The following is a 12,566-nucleotide window of genomic DNA, read 5'->3' on the forward strand; positions in this document are numbered from 1 at the left end:
AAGGTTTTGATGATAACAAATTAAGTTATTTCTAGTTTAATAAGTTGATCGATCACCTGATCGATCAGAGGTTAATCAATCATGTATCAGATAAAATGTTTATGTATGTTAGTAACTTAGCACTAAGGTTGATCGATAACTTGATAGATAATTCACAATTTATGAGTTGATCAATCAATTTATCGATGATCGTCAACACTGTTTAATGTAGAAGCTTGCAAAAAATTATCGATCAATTGATCGATAATTTAATGTTCGATCAACTGTCAGAAAAAGCCATATAATTTTGGTAAGCTTTTATCGATCACCTGATTAATCAATGAGTTATTGATGAGAACACAGATAAATGGTAAAGTCTTTGTACTCATTTTATATTCTGGTTAATTCACCATTTATCAATCACTTTATCGATCATATATTAATTGATAACCTGTTCCAACATTACATGATAACTTATTGGTTTTAGTGATAATGTGCTCTGTTTAAGTAGTCTGTCAAGACCTTTAATCGATCAATTGATCGATTAGTCATTTATCGATCAAATGATCGATCATCATCTCCTTCACTGGACTTATTTGTTTTAAGCTATTTTCAAATCACCTGATCGATCATTGATTTATTGATAAAATGATCGATCATCTAAACATCTACAACTTCTGTTTTCACATAACGTGATCAATCAATATCTTTTCTGGTCTTTCTTAAATGAGATTTCACTGATCATTTATTGATCACTTAATCGATTAAACTCTAATCGATCACGTACTCGATCATCATATATTCTGTGACTTCACTGTGAAAATCTTTTTCAAACCATTTATCGATCATTGCTCCTATCAACCATTTATCAATAAAATATTTGATCAACACACTTTGAAAATATATTTCTGTTATACTTAGCTTTATCAATAATATGATCGATTATTGAACCAGTTCATTTCATAACAACTATACACAATGATTTTCAAAATTCTCTATCTCTTTATCTTCAAGCTCTTCTCAGTTTTCTTGTTTATCTTAACTCTCTATTGAAAGGAGTCGAAGGAAAAGTTAACTTTAAAATTTATTCTTGCATAATCTATTCAGAGGTCACTGTATTCATTTCTCACCATTTATCGATCACTTGTTTGATCATCTGTTGATCCATAATTTGCTCGATGAATATACTTATCTATTTCAAGCTTCTTCCTTATATTTAATTAATAACTTGATCGATTAACCATATATCGATCAAGTAAATTCAGTTTATATTTGAAGTATCTGATGATTGATTATATGCTATCCAAACTATTGTATCAATATCAATGATCATCACTTATTTTGTTATGATCACAAATTTCCTTCAAGAAGAAGATTTACTTGTTTCACAAGTTTTTTCAGATTATGAAGTTCAACGGCTATTTAGTAGCCTTTAACCTACCGTGTCAGAAGCATTAATGGCGAACTATCATTGCAACTGCCGAACACACGCAACCGATCTTCCAACGGCTAGAAGCTCTTCAATCTAACGGTTAATTAAACTTTTCCAATTATAAAAGGCGCGAAGGGCATTGAATGAAATATTGAATACGTGAGCTACCATCTATCGAGAAATTTACTGTTGCATTCAATACTCTCTTTTTTTTTAATTTTTTTTACCGAGCTTCAGTGTTCAATATTCATTTACTCTGTAAGAGAGATTGATACACCATTCTTTACTCATTTTCTGAGAGTAACTCAAGAGTGTGGACTCTTGAGGAGATTGCAAACTTACGGGTAGTAAGGGGGAGTGATTGAGAAAATCAATTAATATACTGAGGCGCCAAGAGCCCTTTAATCTTGGGAACATAGTGGAAATTTCAGAAGTGTTCTGAGAACTGGATGTAGGTCAAGTGGTTGAAACTGAACCAGTATAAATCCTGTGTCTTCGTTCTGTGGTGAAATCTTCTTAACTCAATCTTCTCTGTTTTTACTTATTTCACTATTTCATTATGTTAAAAAATTCTTATAACTCACCAAATTCACCTCATTCTTGAGTGAAGCTACCACTAACAGTTATTTTATAGCAGAAAATTTTTTTTTTGGCCAAACATACGGCAGAAAATTTTAGAAAATAAGATAATGGGCACTCAATAATTAGATGGCGTGCCGTATGTTGTACGCACTTTGTCTCATCAGAACTTTTCAAAGATCAACACATAAAGTCAGTCAACTTCCCAATTTCCACATATTTTACTTTTTATAACACTGCAGATTTCCGAAAGTTCTCGGAAAAGGAAGTTTGGGATCTTTCATTGAAATTTCCAAAGAGCACAACACACACGTCATCAATGCATTAAAACTGGGCTAGCCTGGAATATAGGTGTAGGAAAATTGATCGAGCCACTTGTTCATGATTAAATGATTAGATTACAGTATGCGGTTAATTAGATGATTAGTTAATGTCAGAAAATAAAAGAAGAGTCTAGTTCGGACCAAAGCTCTTATGCAGATTTTGAACTACGAGAATATAAAAACTCGATCGACGTAATAGATGCATCACACAAAAAGAAAAGAAAAGAGAGAAGATAATAACTGAAAAACCCAATAGTACTTGGGATAAATAATAATGAGGATTGTTATAAAATTCCAAATAAGGAACATAATTATTAAAAAATCCCAATCACAAATAAAACAGCATGCAATAACAAGTTTCATAGTAATAAAAGATAACTGCTTACTTGTTCTTGGACTTACTGAAAATTATTTTCTTTCTTTAGATGTCATTATAATAATCCTTAAATAATAACCAAAGGAGACTCTAACTTTGCTAAAATTGCTAGAATTAATCCAGAGGTGAGTTTTTTTTTTTTAATTGGGCCATATGACTTGGACTCTTAGAATTATGTTGAGATTTGTGGACCCTCTTGATTGGGCCTGGGATAGTAGTACCAAGCTAAATCAGATCAATATTCATGTTAATGTCTTTGAGCCACGTTCAACAAGTTTGGGAAGGTCCAGGGCAATTATCCAACAGAACAAAGGGCTTATGTGGCGTCAAATATTAATAGAGAGAGATCAGTAGGGCTTTTCTAATTTTGGAAGGTCAAATGTGCTTACCATCAAAGCTTTATTTAGTTCCAAATAAAAATATGGCTCCTCATAGATTGCTAGGAAAAAGGATTATGGTATAGACAAGGTCTAGAAAATTCTTGGTAGTCATGCTGTGTTATAATCATTTGTTACTTGTTATTACTCTCTTTCAAGTCCTACATGTAAGAGGTATCTAGGGGTTTGTTTTAATTCCTTTTTTTTTTTTATAGAAGTATTTATGTTCTATTTAAAAAGAGAAAAGTTTAACAGAAAGTTTAAAATAAAAACCAAAACATCAAAAGAGGCCGAAACCCAAACAAAACACTAAGCCCAAACAACTCTATTAATACAAACCCTAACCCTAAGTCAGAGCCAGAACGATCCTCGTGGCGTTGCCGCTGAAAAAATAAAACCACCAGAAACCAAGTTTGAAACAAGGGATGGGGCTCCAAAGAGCCATCTTAACGGTCCCATGACAAACCATATGCTACGATGAGAGTAGAGTTATCGCCACTCAATTGCCGCCACATTGGAAGAAACATCAATGCCAACAATGACAATGCATTAATCCGGTGAGATTCCAACAATTGCCACCAAACCTCCATCAACCCAAAGCTACTAGATCTAACCATGGAACCTATATTCCATTGCCAGCTAGACCAAATCGGAGTAGACGGAATTAGGAGATGTACCAGATTGAGGTCTTCATGAAGAGATATTGAAACTTGAGGGTTGTCAACCTGCTCGTCACTCTTTGTCCATCGCAGTATGACGGTCAATCATGAGTGGTCTTGTTTGATTCTTGAATCAGCAATATGCACGTGTTTTCCCATCCTCCATGACGCTGTTAGCGGCCCTACCAATTCAAATCTGGTCTTCCCCTTCGTAATCATTGCCGCCACATAAATCCAAAAGATTAACAACAAATAAAATGAAAAGAAAACCCTCACCCTTAAAACTAAAAGATCCCCAAGCCAGACAACCTCCTCTCTAGCCTATGTCGGAGAGAGAGGTGCTGGAAACAACTGCACTCACAGAAAAGGAGTGAAGAAAGCTCTCACTTATGGAGAGAAATAGGGGGGAGAGAGAGAGAGGAGCATGGGTGTGTTTTAATTCTACTTGTGTAGAACACAATCCATTTCTTTTAATTCTCCAAATTTGTAATTTCTTACCTAAACTATATCCACTGCTTACACATGTGAAAGAGAGTTTTTTTTTTATCAACAGAGCTAGTTTCAATGTCAGTTATTGAACAAAGTATTGCGGAAAAACAAAAAACATATTTGACTAAATTGATTTATTTTATTAATTTTGTGAATTAGTTATTTAGCTTATATGTTTATGATCGGAGGAATATTTTATTTTGTTCTAACATGAGTAGAAGTCAAAAACACTAATAGATATGTAAAAGGAAGTTCCAAAGCTAATACATTTATCTATATATACCCTTTAATTTGGTCTTATTTATAAGAGACAATCTATTGATTCATAAAACAAAACAAGACTCTTTACAAAATTTATAGAAACATTTACGACTCATTTTTAAAAGTGCCTTTGGCTCTCTTTTACTATTCGCCTGATGGCTTTTCCTTTACCTCCAATTTTTATACCAACCAAAGGATATTTTTTAAAAGTTGTAAACTTTTTTGACATTTAATTAATTTTTTAATTTCAAGAAATTAGCTAACATGACTTCATAAAAACATATAATTGGGGAGTATTGAAATAGAATAACTGCTTTTTTGTATTCTATCCTCCACCTGAACTTTAATTTCTTTTAATAAATTTGAATCAACTTAACAGTTCATATTTGATTTCCTCGATTTTCTCTTAAAAGGTTTGACTTTTACATAACTTAAGGTTGCAGAAATTTTGTTGGATGGGCTTATTATGATTAATGTTGGCAAAGTAACTTTTATCCTAACTAATTTTTGCAAATTAAAATTAGGGTAAAAGTTAATACATGCAATATAATTTATCTTTATATTTAAATATATGTGCAAATATATATATGTTTTTATATGTGCAAATATTTAAAAGTTAATACATGCAAATATATGTTTTTATATTTAAATATGCTTTTAATTGAAAAAAAGTCAATTTGAAAGTAACTTGTTTTGATAATATATTGAGAAATTGGTTTTAGAAACTTCAAATCTAGAAGTTAGAAAAAATTGCCTGAACTTTAAAATAACTTTTGAGTAAAAAGTTAGTTCTCTCAAAATCATGCCAATTGTCATTTTTTCATCCAGCTAGTTTTGGATTTTTGTTCCAGTGGACTTTTAAAACTTGCTCATGCTGTGCCAAACATGCACTACGTGAAATCAAATAGAAATGTCTACAAATAAGCCAATCCCAGTATATACAGTTACAGCCACATCATATATCCAAAACGTTTTGGTCTGAACTCAATTCCTTCAACAATAAGGCCATCTTTGATATAGCCATTAGTCTCCCATAGCCTGAACTCCATGAAGCCTTTACATCCATTTTCATTAAAGAAGTCTCCCATCTCAACCTCCATCCATCCATCTTCTCTCTTGCGACCTGCTCTCCCTTTCTTTCTCATTATTGAATTCGTCGTCGAAGGGTCTAAGATCACTCTTCTGTGGGACCCACTAAAGCTCTTTTCATTGTTCACGCTCATCTCCACAAATCTATCTGCCATAGAATGGTCGCCTTCTAACTTGTACACGAAGAATGCAGAATATATTGTTCCTGGCGACAAAACATCAGCCCTTACTCTTCCTTTAATGTCAAGCCACCACACGTAGTTGAGTTTCGCCACCTCATTAAATCTGCAAATAAGAATTTATTGAAAAATAAAAAATTGTTATCAATTAACAACCAGTTCGCTCATATTAAGTGTGCTTGTTTTGTGTATCAAGTACAACTATTTAGAGGTTTATTTCTCTTCCAAAATATTTGCGCTATTTTGGAGGAGTTGAATTATTTATTTCTGGCTAATTTAAATTGGGTTGTCGTTCAATTTTAATTTGCCTCATAAAGTTTTCCACTCTGAGTATTTGAAAGTTTTTTTTATCAAAAAAAAATTCTAACTGTTAGAAATGGCATTACTCCTTTTTTCACACTTCTGTTGAGATATTGATAAAAAAAAAAAAAAGCTTCTGAATAAGGGTAAAATTAGATCTGAACCCATTTAAATTTGAAATCGACTTTAATGATAGAATGTGGACTACGTAATATTTATTTTCATCCAATCCTAACATAATTTTCTAAGCAAGTTGTCTTGAACATATGCTCCTTAGCTGATCAGTTATTTAGTTATTACTCCCTCCGTTCCTTATTATAAGAGACAAATAACCGAAGTACGTTGATCAAAAAAACAGTTAAAGTTAGTTAAGAACAATTAATGTATAAAAAGTATAATTTTTTTTCCAAAAATGCCCTCATTAATAAGGAGAGAGAGCATGAGAGAGAACAATTAAATTATTAAAAGAAAGAGAAGTGGAAGGGAGAGAGAGTGTGAGTTGGAGATAATAAATATGGGTAAAATAGTAAATCAACACAAAAAAGTAGAGACAACTTATAAGTGTCTCTTATATATAGGAACATGGCATAAGCATTAAGTGTCTCTTATAATAAGGAACGGAGGGAGTAATTCTTAATAATTTATTATAACATAACGGGTAATTTGCAACAAAATACTTCCGTTACAAATTTAGTGACAATTTTTTTTTTCTTTTTCCCTTCTCTTTAAGAAAATTATAATGAATTAAATAACTTTAAAGCGAGATGATTTGGTAATTATAATGTTAATCTAAACTTTTTTTTTTTGACAAAAACAATATAAATCACATATTTGAGATATGTAGAATTGAAATATTTCTGTTGTGTAGAAAAATCAAATATTCCATGTTTTTTAAAACAGGAAGAACAACAGTCAAATCCAAAAAAATCAATTTAATCATGGTTTTATGTACCGTAAGATCTTACAACAATATGAGTTGCAAATATCTATCTAGAAAGTTGCTTATATGAAATAATATAATAGATATTTGTAACTGTTTATGTATCCTTTAGAATATTTTGGGACTTGATTGTCATTAAAATAATTTTTTGGACAAAAATGTTATTTCCCCTGAAAAAAATGGAACCTAAAGAGCAGTGTTAAGGAGGGCAGCACACCTAGATTCTGGTAAAGAAATCCACTGCCAGTAAGATTTCGTATCTCCCAAAACAATAGCAAGGCTCTTTGCACCAAGTATGCAGCACTTTTTACCACTATCTTTCTCTAAGCCAAGACTCTGCTAAATATACACAATATTAAACGACAGAAACTTTGGCGTAAAATGAAACAAAAAGAAAACTAATTTTACACAACAAGAGTATGAGAAATATTATCTGTAAAATCACTTTTAATGACAGGATTGCACTAATTAATGTTATAATGATAATACGAACATAATAAATTTGTGTATTGCTTGATCTCTGTAGATGGAAAAAAACTGATTTTTTCTTTGTGGATGCCAAAGAGGTCCCTGGTAATATTTGAGTAGATTGTATATATACTCTCTCATCTCTTTTGATAAGAAATAACTACTAAAACCAAGCAGTTCAAAATGTTAGTTAAATTTAGTAAAAGGAAATAAATGTGTAATATATATTTAATTATATTCTTATTTATAAAGAGAGTGCACGAGAGATAATAAGTGAAAATTTATTACAAAGAGTTGATATGAGTTAAAAATGGAAAGAAAATTTTAAAATTTCAGTCAAAAAATTTTCTTTCTTATGTTAGAAACATCACTATGAGAAAGATTGTTTATTATAAAAAAGAAGAGGACAGAGTATAAAACTATTTTTCAACTTTATTTTTGAAAGCATGTAATCCAGTCTAGAAGTTATTTAATTCTTGTTTTGAATACTGAACACAAACCACGACGTCTTCTATCAAAAACATTTTTTTATAGATATATAGTAAAGTGTAGGAAATGAATTATGGTTGATAAATGACAAATGCTCACAATTTAGCAATTAACTTTCCCAGAAAATAAGACTACTTGATCAACACAGCCCTTATATATTCAAATATATTGATTTGGGAGATGATACAATGATCACAAATTTATTTCTACTCATATATCATAGATGAACATGGGCCTTTCCATTTGAACGATTTACATCTAAATTGGAAAGCGAGTAGATTTTATATTTTAGAATTTATATTGTGAAAATTAAATCAATCTTATAACCCTATTTTCTTAAAGGATGATACTTTATTAATTAAAGAAATTAGAAATATTGAGTTCTAAACATTGATCATATCAAATGTCAATAGTCAAAATCTCGTGTCAAAGATGAACACAACGGGCTCATTAATAAGATATGCGAAAATTCCTACAAAAATTAACAATGAAGATTAATGCATTAACTAAAGTTGAGTGCTTATCGTACCATTTCACCATCATTCAAAAGAACCGGATGATCACAAAGATGAAAGAAAATTTGTTTCTTGTTCAAAGAACTAATGAAGGATTGGGATGAGGATTCAGCTATCATGTCCTTGTAATCTTGAGGCAGAAACTTTTCCCACACATTATCTGAATCTTCGGCTGTTTTGAAAAGGGAAGAAACAGAAGAAGATCTGCAAGCATCCTTCGGAGATGTTAAAGAAATAATATTTGAAATGCAGTCTGCGGGCAAAACCTTTGTCAAATCCATAATTATTTCTCCTTCTCAAACAATTTGGTTAATGTTTGAAGTGTTAGCTATAATGTAGCCCAAAAAAATGAAGTGATAGCCATAAACTTACGATTCAATGTTAACCCTACAAAAATAGTTACTCAAATAACATTCCATAATAAGAAAATAGCTAAATTACATTACTGATGATTTACGCATGTAACTGAAATAGGGGATGCCATATTGCTTATATTTTTGTACGGGAAAACTACTTCCCAGGTGGAAATACAGTCAGATAGGCTTTTTGTCATGTACGGCATACGTACTTTTAGCGTTTATTAGCGTTTTTTTCAAAGGAAGCGAAGCAAAATAATACTGACCAACCACACTCAACTTCTGGCTATAGGAGCTAAAGGAATTGAAAGGGCCTATGCTAACCAGAGAAGCCCTAAGCAAAATAAAACTCAGCTTCATAGTTAATCTCATGAGTAATATTTGCTATCCGTTCTTAGAAAATTTGAGTCGGCAGAACTTGAAGCACTTTGTTGTTGGACTTCAAATCTGCCCTTGATTAGCCGAGCTGTTTAATTAGGGTATTCTACCTAATTAATATATCTATATAAAGTAAATTATAATTTAATTTATTATCCAATGCCACATTAATTGCGAGATTGTTGATTGAGGGGAAATCAAGTAGTATTTTCTCAATTTTGGAGTATGCCAGTTTCCTAAAATATGGAATAGGCAAAGTTTCCTAAACTATGAGAGATTTCACCTTCCTAATATATTGCTTACTTAATGCTATTACTAGGGTTGCCTCCCTAAGTTATTCTTTGCCCCTGATTGTTGAGTTTTCTTGCTCTCCCCCTCCCTTGTGTGGTGCAGCTTGTAGCCTAAAAATTCAACATAGTGGTTTGGCAAAGGCAGATATGAGATATTTTAATAAAAGGGTATATGAAGTCTATTTAGTAAACAAGTAAGGGTAACGTTGACACTTTATGTTTCTGGAAACTAGATTCTATTACAACTCTATACTTTGAGCCTTGCAAATATAAAGAAAATGAATACAGTGAAGGTGAGGATGGCTTGAATTGTTCATCTCTCATTCTCTCTCTCTATGTTCTCTCTTCTTCTTTTGATTCTTCTCCCCTCGCTCTATATTTCTCTATTACTCTGCTCTATGTTGGCAGGAATGGTCCTCTAAAGAGTACAAGAAGAAGAGATGAAGAAGAAAGTAGTGCACGATATCTTCAAGGCATGGGTAACACGTTTCTTTAGGCTTAATTTGTCCCCACCTATTCCTATCTTATGGGGTGCAAGTTGGATTGACTGGCAAATTTCCTTCAGGATATAATGAAGACCCTTGAATATGGATTGCACTTCTAAGATTCAAGTGAAGACAATAACGGCCTTTACAAAGTGATAATTTAACTCTATCTCTATGTGCACTCAATGACAAAGGCAATGAGTTTGATCTTTGTATTTGTGTTGTGTTGTGTCTAAATGAAGTGATGGCGATGGGCTTATATAGACCATGAAATGATGCTTTGAAGAGATATCTTTTGGAATAATATCTTATTAGATAAAAATTCACAACATATGTTGGTTCATGAACCAATATAATTTAAATAAATAAAATAATATGTAGGGCCTTTTAGTATTGTAACTTCCTACATTACCCTTCATACCCCTCATATAAATATATTAATTTATATGAGAACTATCACATCCTGAGAAATTTCATCTAGGCATGGGAAATCAAAAATTAGGATGAGGGCCAATATGGAATCTAGACGGGGAGACGAAACAACTTTTGATGTGAAACCCCAATGAGGTCCGGTGTTACATCTCGAGAATTTTCACTTGGACATAGGGGATTACAATTTGGGATGAGGGCCAATGCAGAAACTAGACAGGGAGGCAAAATAACTTTTGATGTGAAACCTTTAATAAGGTTCGTGTTGGCTTTTTGTAATTATCAGTCTAGAAAGGGCAAAACGAGAAATTTTGAGAAAAATTCTAGAAAATTCCCAAAAAATGGTAAAAGTATAAGTTAAAGGTTTCAAAAACTCATTTGAGGCCTAGAAGGTGAAATTATTGTGAAAATAAATTATTATAGAATTTCCTGTAAACAGAGGTTTTTCGGGAAAATCTGGGAAAATCGAAGGAAAATAATTATTTTAATTATTTAGAGGCCTCAATAATTTTAGAAAAATTATGGATAAATCATCTAAATATTATTTTTTGAATTTATAAAATTGGTTTTAGGCCTTGAAAGTTCAGGAATTAATTTTAGGAAATTTATTTTCCCCTAATGACACCAATATAGGCCTAATCGGAGAAAATTCACAATAAATACCTAGAGGTCGTAAAAAATTAGAAAAATTTTCAGATCATGTTCTCATATTAAAATATAAATTATCATGGAGAGAAATAAATTTTGTGGAGGTCTGAAGAAATTATGGAATGTTACTTGTGAATAGTAACGAATAAAGTGTCGGAATGGTTTGGGATTTTGATTTGGTTTGTGGGCCATCCTTTTTGGGCCAGCCTAGACCATATGTGGGGCCCAAATTGGGCTCAATTTCGTGCAACTTCCAGACCCCACCATATTTAATTAAATAAAATGCAAAATTAAGAGATAAATGCTTGGAAAGATCTAGAGTTTGGATACTTGTTCAAATATGAACTTCCCTTACATTTGATGGCTCCTAACACACCCTCTCATCTGTCATTTTGGGCATCCAAATCAGGGGCAAAATGGCAGGTCCATTTGTCTATAAATACCCCCTCTAGAATACAAGAAAATCTTGGAAAAATTCGAAAATGAGGGGAGGTGCTGTCACTACAATTCCAGACCAAGACTTTATCTAAGAGGGTCATGAGCAAGGAATCATCTAGTCTTTACTAGGGAAACATCAAGGATTGGTGAGGAGGAGTCAAGAAGGATCATTGCCCTTTGAGGTGACCAAATTGGACAAGCAGTAAAAGGTAGCTTTGAATTATAATTTGATTGTTTATCTTGCTTGTTTAATGTGATTTGTTGTTTGCCTGAATTGAGGAACTTATGAGATGATCTTGGTTGGTTGGATGCTCTTGGTTTATGTTTTGGCCAAATGTATTGAATTGTGTTAGTGTGGAAGTGTTAATGTTCCTCTCCCAGCATATTGTGGGTTATTATTTTATGTGGCTTAAGGATGTCTTGAAGTTCATAACATGTGACATTGTAACTTGCTTGATTTGCATGATAATTGTAATTCAAATGCTACAGAGATTTCTTTGAAATCTCAGTCCTCCTAGGTTAATTTATGTACCAAATAGGGGATGGTTCATCCAATGACAAGGGCAAGAAATGGTATTGGGATGAAGGAGCATTATGGAATTCATGACATTTTGAAATGTTATGGATGATAATATGGATGATAATATGTTGCAAATTATATATGTATGGAATGTTCAAGTGTTGGAATATTGAATGGTGCAATGTCAAGAGGATGAGGAAAGAGGAAAAAGGGAAATAAATCCAAGGAAATGCAAAATGGGGGATAGAAAGACCCTAAATAAAGTTAAATTTGTGTCACATAAACTAATAAGCAAATGGACGAATTTTGATCTAAAACTTGGTAGTCTTATAGAGCTTATTTTTAGCTTCAAAACAAGTTATAGATCATTAAAATTAGAGTTTTGTGCTAAGAGTTATGCCTTTCTAAAATTGGGCTAAAATACTAGAAATTTGAAAATTTACCATATGAACAGTGCACTTTGTCAAATTTTCTGGTACTGTTCTAAATGGAATTGAGTCCAATGAGTATTTTTTCTCTAAATAACTCTTAGCAAGCTTCACATGAAAATTGGAACTTAGTAAGCTT

The 12,566-nt window shown here is 32.2% G+C and overlaps 1 protein-coding gene across 1 annotated transcript; it reads right to left on the reverse strand.

Moving 5' to 3' along the window:
* Positions 1-5,419: 5,419 nt before the first annotated feature.
* LOC114747761 (F-box protein At2g02240-like) lies at positions 5,420-8,736 on the reverse strand. The gene is made up of 3 exons (XM_028936105.1): positions 8,470-8,736; positions 7,201-7,319; positions 5,420-5,849 (listed from the first exon to the last, which is right to left on the reverse strand). Exons 1-3 carry the CDS (start codon positions 8,734-8,736, stop codon positions 5,420-5,422), a joined length of 816 nt encoding a protein of 271 aa, XP_028791938.1.
* Positions 8,737-12,566: the final 3,830 nt, after the last annotated feature.

The sequence above is a fragment of the Neltuma alba genome, unplaced genomic scaffold, assembly GCF_004799145.2.
Source record: "Neltuma alba isolate B1F8T4 unplaced genomic scaffold, ASM479914v2 tig00000905_pilon, whole genome shotgun sequence".
Lineage (NCBI taxonomy): Eukaryota > Viridiplantae > Streptophyta > Magnoliopsida > Fabales > Fabaceae > Neltuma > Neltuma alba.